The sequence below is a fragment of the Macaca nemestrina genome, chromosome 17 (assembly GCF_043159975.1).
Source record: "Macaca nemestrina isolate mMacNem1 chromosome 17, mMacNem.hap1, whole genome shotgun sequence".
Taxonomy (NCBI): domain Eukaryota; kingdom Metazoa; phylum Chordata; class Mammalia; order Primates; family Cercopithecidae; genus Macaca; species Macaca nemestrina.
Genome location: NC_092141.1, coordinates 18482934 through 18488974, shown reverse-complemented (window position 1 = coordinate 18488974; position 6041 = coordinate 18482934). Strand labels below are relative to the sequence as shown.

At 52.0% G+C, this 6041-nt stretch overlaps 1 protein-coding gene across 7 annotated transcripts in view; it reads right to left on the bottom strand.

Moving 5' to 3' along the window:
- Window positions 1-3164: 3164 nt before the first annotated feature.
- LOC105491056 (myosin XVA) overlaps window positions 3165-6041 on the bottom strand; it is a 66019-nt gene continuing 63142 nt past the window's right edge. For all 7 annotated transcript variants that reach the window (XM_071082445.1, XM_071082446.1, XM_071082443.1 and 4 more), the window contains one exon: window positions 3165-4188. Coding sequence is in view for 2 of the 7 variants with exons in the window: in XM_071082447.1 (XP_070938548.1) it covers window positions 4087-4188 (102 nt within the window). In the remaining 5 variants the exon portion in view is untranslated. The remainder of the gene's footprint in view (window positions 4189-6041) is intronic.

Here is a 6041-nt window from a genome sequence, read left to right as displayed (position 1 = left end):
TGGGCGTGGGGGCACCTCCTACGGGGACGACGGAAGAAAACTCCAGGAAACAAACGGGCGCAAGGATAAGGCTAAGCTATAGATAGTGACTACAGTCAATTCAAAAAAGTTTTGAAGCAGTCAACCAAGGCGTGGCCGGGCTCGGGGGCTCACGCCTGCAATCCCAGCACTTTGCGAGACCAGGGCGGGCGGATCACTTGAGTCCAGGAGTTCGAGACCAGCGTGGCCAACATGGCAACCCCATCTCTACAATAAAATTTCAAAAAAAGAACTGGGCGTGGTGGCGCGCGCATGTGGTTCTAGCTCCTCAGGAGGCTGAGGTGGGAGGACCCCTTGAGCCCAGGGGCTTGAGGTTGCAGAGAGCCGAGATCGCGCCACTGCACTCCGGTCTGGGCGACAGAGCTCCAAAACGAGACAAAAAGGCGTGGCCGTGCCGGATGCACTGGAGGGCTCCAACAAATGGGGGGGTTCTGCTGGAAAATCTCCCATGTCTCCCCAAGATAAAGTTCCCCTGCTTTATTTGGCGCTCAAAGCTTTTCTTCAAGACCCTTCTGGCCTTGGCTCCTCCTCTCCTCTCTTTCCACGTACATGAGCCCCAGCCCGGTCCTCATCCTGTAAGCCAGGTCTACAAGCATACTGTGTCTCACCTCCTGGCCTTTGCCCAGGATGTTTCCGCCACCTGAAATGCCAGTTCCTTATCACCAGTCTCCTCCTCCTCCTCCTCCTCCTCCTCCTCCTCCTCTTCCTCCTCCTCCTCGTCCTCGTCCTACTCCTCCGTTGCCCAGGCTGGAGTGCAGTGTCACTATCTCGGCTGACTGCAACCTCGACCTCCCGGGTTCAAGCGATCCTCCCACACCTCAGCCTCCTGAGTAGCTGGAACTACAGGCATGCACCACCACACCCCGCTAATTTTTCCGTTTTTAGTAGAGATGGGGTTTCACCATGTTGCCCAAATTGGTCTTGGAACTCCTGGGCACAAGATCCTCCCGCCTCGGCCTCCCAAAGTGCTGGGATTACAGGCGTGAGCCACCTCGCCCAGCCTGGAATGGACATTTTTTAAAAAAATTCCCAAGTTTTTACTATGTGCCAGGACCTGTACATATACTAGCCCAATTAATCGTCCAAACACTTCAATGAGGGGGACATCATTATTATTACCATTGTATATATAGGGAAACAGGCCCAGAGAGGTGAAATGACTTGCCCAAGGCCATACAGCGAGTATGTGGCCTAGTGATGACTCAAACCCAGGCTGCCTGGTTCCAGAATCTGTGCTGTCCCTCACTGGGGCTCAGAGAGGGGAGAGTCCTAGCTCAAGAACAGTCAGGGAGGAACACAGGGAAGCTTCCACTGCAGTGTCCAGGATGGGAGAAGCTGTCAACCTAGAGAAGAGGTGATTCACATTGTGGCTCAACCTGGACGATCTACTTCCAAGAACCGCTTATAGTCTGTGTGGGAGGCCCCAGTCCTATTCTGAAAGCCAAAAGGGCCCCCTTGCTTTCATTCTGCCACATCATCCCTTCCTGAGCCTCACAGTTTAGCTCGACTAGGGAAAAGGTTTTGGGGCAAAAGTAATTAGCCTGACACCCCCTCCCCCTCACACACACCATGTATGATCTCACAACACTGAGAAATGAGGGGCAGAGGGCAGGACTTAGGGCTGCCTCATGTTGGAGCCCACTGTGCTCTGTTTTGGGGAGTCCCTATACTGAGGGAGCATCAGCGCCGCAGGCAGAACCCCAGGGGTTAGGTGAGCTGCCACCAGGCACAGCCCCTGTGCAGTGGTAACTTGATTGACACCACACTCTTTCTGGTGAGTTCCTTACTTTCCTCACCTTGGGGTCTGCTTCTGGGTAAAGCCAACCCAAGACAGTGGTGAAAAGCGGGACAGTCCTGTGGCAGTTGTATCAGGGGCTCTTTCTTGATCCTTTCCATCCTAGGATGGTCTGATTGACCCCCTAGTCCTGCCAGCTGGACCTTCTAATCTCTCCCAAGTTCTCCCCACCCATCACCACCACTAGAATCCATGACAAGTTTTCCAGCTAACACTGCAGCGGCCAACTCCTACATTCACTCTTTGTTCAGTGGTCAGAATGGCTTTTACAAAGTACAATCTGTGCAGGTTGCACCTCCCCTTCCCTCTCTGGAAAACCTTTGAAGGCTCCTCATGGCTGTTGGAATGAAATCCTAAAATTTTTTTTTTTTTTTTTTTTTTTTTTTTTTTTTGAGACCGAGTCTCGCTCTGTCGCCCAGGCTGAAGTACAGTGGCATGATCTCGGCTCACTGCAACTGCCACCTCCTGGGTGCAAGTGACTCTTGTGTCTCAGCCTCCTGAGTAGCTGGGATTACAGGCACATGCCACCATGCCTGGCTAATTTTTGTATTTTTAGTAGAGGCGGGGTTTCACCATGTTGGCCAGACTGGTCTCAAACTCCTAAGCTCAAGTGACCCACGGGCCTCAGCCTCCCAAAGTGCTGGGATTACAAGTGTTAGTCACCATGCCTGGCCCAGAAATCCTAAATTCTTTTTTTTTTTTTTTTTCCGGAGATGGAGTCTCACTCTGTCACCCAGGCTGGAGTGCAGTGGCATGATCTTGGCTCACTGCAACCTCTGCCTCCTGGGTTCAAGCAATTCACCTGCCTAAGCTTCCTGAGTAGCTGGGATTACAGGGGCACACTGCCCTATATATTATTCATATTGCAGTAGAAACGGGGTTTCACCATATTGCCCAGGCCAGTCTCGAACTCCTGAGCTCAGGAAATCCGCCTGCCTCAGTCTCCCAAAGTGCCAGGATTACAGACGTGAGCCACTGCACCCAGCCCAGAAATCCTAAGTTCTTAATGTATCCCAGAAGCCCTATCCAAACTGTCTTGGCCCGCCTCTTCAGTCTCAGATCCTGCTACAAGTAATGCGCACCTCAGGGCCCCTGCATATGTTGTTCTCTCTCCTCATTCCCTAGCTAACTCCCACTCACAGGTCTTATCCTAGTTTGCGGTGATTTGACTGTGATTAACTGCCAGCGCCTGGTATTCGCCTCGTTCACAGTAGGTATTGCTGCTGCCATGGATCTTGCAACTATGCCCCCATCTACCTATCTAATCTCCCATTCCCAAGTGTTCCCTGCCCAGCACAAGCTCCCCAAAGCACCAGCACTTTCTGTCAACATTCATTCGTTTATTTTTTCATTCATATGACAAATATTTTTTAAGTGCTTACTCTCTGTTAGGCATCCTCCTAGGTTATGGAAGATACAGCAGGGAACAAACATGATTTTCTTTGGAATGTTTATCCCGCTCTCTTCCATCTATTCTTAGCAAACTCCTACTTATCTTTCAAAACTCAATGCTAATGTCCCATTTTCCAAGAAGCCTTTTCCCAGATTTCTCCCTTATACCACTCAAACTTGTGTGGCCCATCAAGTGATGGGGGCTTGGGGTTGGGGATACCCAAGGAGTGGGGGATGGTCTGTTCGTAGGCAATGAGTCAGGGGCCTAAGGTAACTCCAACTCCTGCCTCCTCCCTCAGGCTTGTTTTCCAGCCACTTAGCAACTCCATGGAGAAATGGCTGCCAGGCACACCTTTTGTTTGCACAGAAATAACCAAAGACCAGAAATCCAGGCTGACTGGCAGCACAGGGAGGGGCCCCTTAGAAGGACATGTAGGTGCTAGGATGTGGAGTTGGAGCAGATTCCAACATCAGACCCTGAGTAAACCAAAGGCAGAGTCTAGTTCGTCTAGGCAACTGGTGTGGGGCTTCTGTGCCATAGGCAGGAGTTAGGGGCAGGGTCTGCAATGTGTACGTGGCAGAAGGCCTCATGGTCCTGCCTTCTGCTCCACTGCACCATGGGCCAGACTTTTGAAAGTTCCTCCTGCTATCTGACCCAAGTCTGCATGCTGCCATTCCATCCCAATTCAGGATGGGTCTTCTTGGGTTCTTGGGGATTTTAGTTGCTCCTCCTGCCTCCTCTTAGTGTCCTCCAAGGCTCTGGCCCCTTACAGGGGTCATTGATCCTGAGAGGTCTAGTGATTTCTCTGAGGCCACACAGTGAGTCTTCTGGAGAAGGTACTGGAGGGCTGGGAGCCGGGTCACAGCAGGGTGATCTCGCTGGGGGGCAATGTGAGCCGCTTCTCACGGGCACTGAGCAGGTTCTCCACGTGCACAGCCACCACACGACACAGTTCCAGTCCCTGCAGGTGACAGTGACAGTCCATGCCCACCCAACACTTGCCCAGCTCTTACCTTGGGGTGGGATGTACAGAATGGAGAGGTGGTTGGGAGATAGGTGGAGACCACCATTCATGCAGGAACCCTTGTCCCCACCTCCCCCAGGGCCTGAGAGGAGCATGAAGAACTGGAAGGCCAAATGGTGGGGTGTGGGATGCAAGGGGTAAGCAAGCAGGAGACTAAGTGCCTCTGCTGGCTTTGCTCCGTGTGAGCCGTGTGACCTAGGGTCTATCGCTTCACCTTTCTGAGCTTCAGTGACCTCATCTGTAAAGTCACAATTGACCAGGGGACTGCCTCACAGACAGGGCTGTGGTGAGGATTCAGTGAGGCTTTACTGCATGTAAATTCTTTTTTTTTTTTTTTTGAGACAGAGTTTCGCTCTGTCACCAGGCTGGAGTGCAATGGTGCGATCTCGACTCACGGCAACCTCCGCCTCCCAGGTTTAAGCCATTCTCCTGCTTCAGCCTCCCGAGTAGCTGGGACTACAAGCACGCACCACTATGCCCAGCTGATTTTTGCATTTTTAGTAGAGATGGGGTTTCACCATGTTGGCTAGGATGGTCTCCATCTCTTGACCTCATGATCTGCTCGCCTCGGCCTCCCAAAGGGCTGGGATTACAGGCGTGAGCCACCATGCCCAGCCACATGTAAATGCTTTAGATTTAAAAAGTATGAATCCAATCAATAAATGGTAACAGTTTCTAACTGTCTGTTGCCATGGTTACCGCCTGGCTCCCACAGTGCACAATGGGCAGTGACCCAGGCTCAGTGCTCCCAGTTGGAGCGGAGTAGGGGAAGGCATCAGGGAATTGCGGAAATCAATCTCTGAATGTGGTTCTCAGATGGAAGCCATTGTTGGAATCCCCCCAGGGAAGCTGCTCTGAGAAAGGAAAATCATGTTAGCAGCACTCTGAGTGGTAACTGTGTGCCAGGCCTTGTCCTAAAGGCCTGATGTGTCCTACCTGTTTTAATCCCCCCAGTGTCTCTAAGAGACAGGAGCTATTATATCCCATTCCACAGGTGGGGAAACTGAGGCACAGAGCCTTGAAGCTCCAGACTGCACAACTGGTAGGTGGTGGGATTTGAACCTGGATGGTAAGAGACCTGAGGATCACACTCTGAAGTGCTCTCTGCTGAGGTTAGCTATGCTGGCCCTGCCTTGGGGGCCACCTCGGCTAATTAAATCAGCATGTGCAAATGGAGTCTTCTCCTCCAGCCAATCCTTTACCTACCCACAGGCTGCCATGTTCTAGGCCTTTCTGGGATTGTTGCTGCATTTGACAGTGTGGAACCTGAGGCTCAGTGAGAAGCAGGGATGCCTCAAGATCCCCTCACACAGCCTGTCAGAGGTGGGCAGGATGGGGACCCAGGTCTGTTGGTGCAACACTGCTGCACTCAGACATCACCTCCTCCTGGAAGCTCTCCCTGATTACCTCCCAGATAGCTCAGGTCCCCTGTACACCCTGCCAGCACTGATCAAGGTATATTTTATATCTGAGACTTGAGGCTCTGTGAGGGCCAGGGTTGAGGGACTCTCAGTCACCTCAGTATCTTTGCTACACAGAGATGCTCAATGGACCTATGCTGAATGAGTGAATGAATGTAGCCCCTGACACATACAGGCCAGAGGCAGAGAGGGCAGCATAAGGAGGTCACGTGGTGCTGCAAGGAAGTGCGAAAACCAAAGAGGCCTTCATCCATCCATCCATCCATCCACCCACCCACCCATGCAACCAACAAATATGTATTGAGCATCTACTATGTTCCAGGCACTGAGTTATGGACACAGCACGAACAAGATGGACACAGTCCTGCT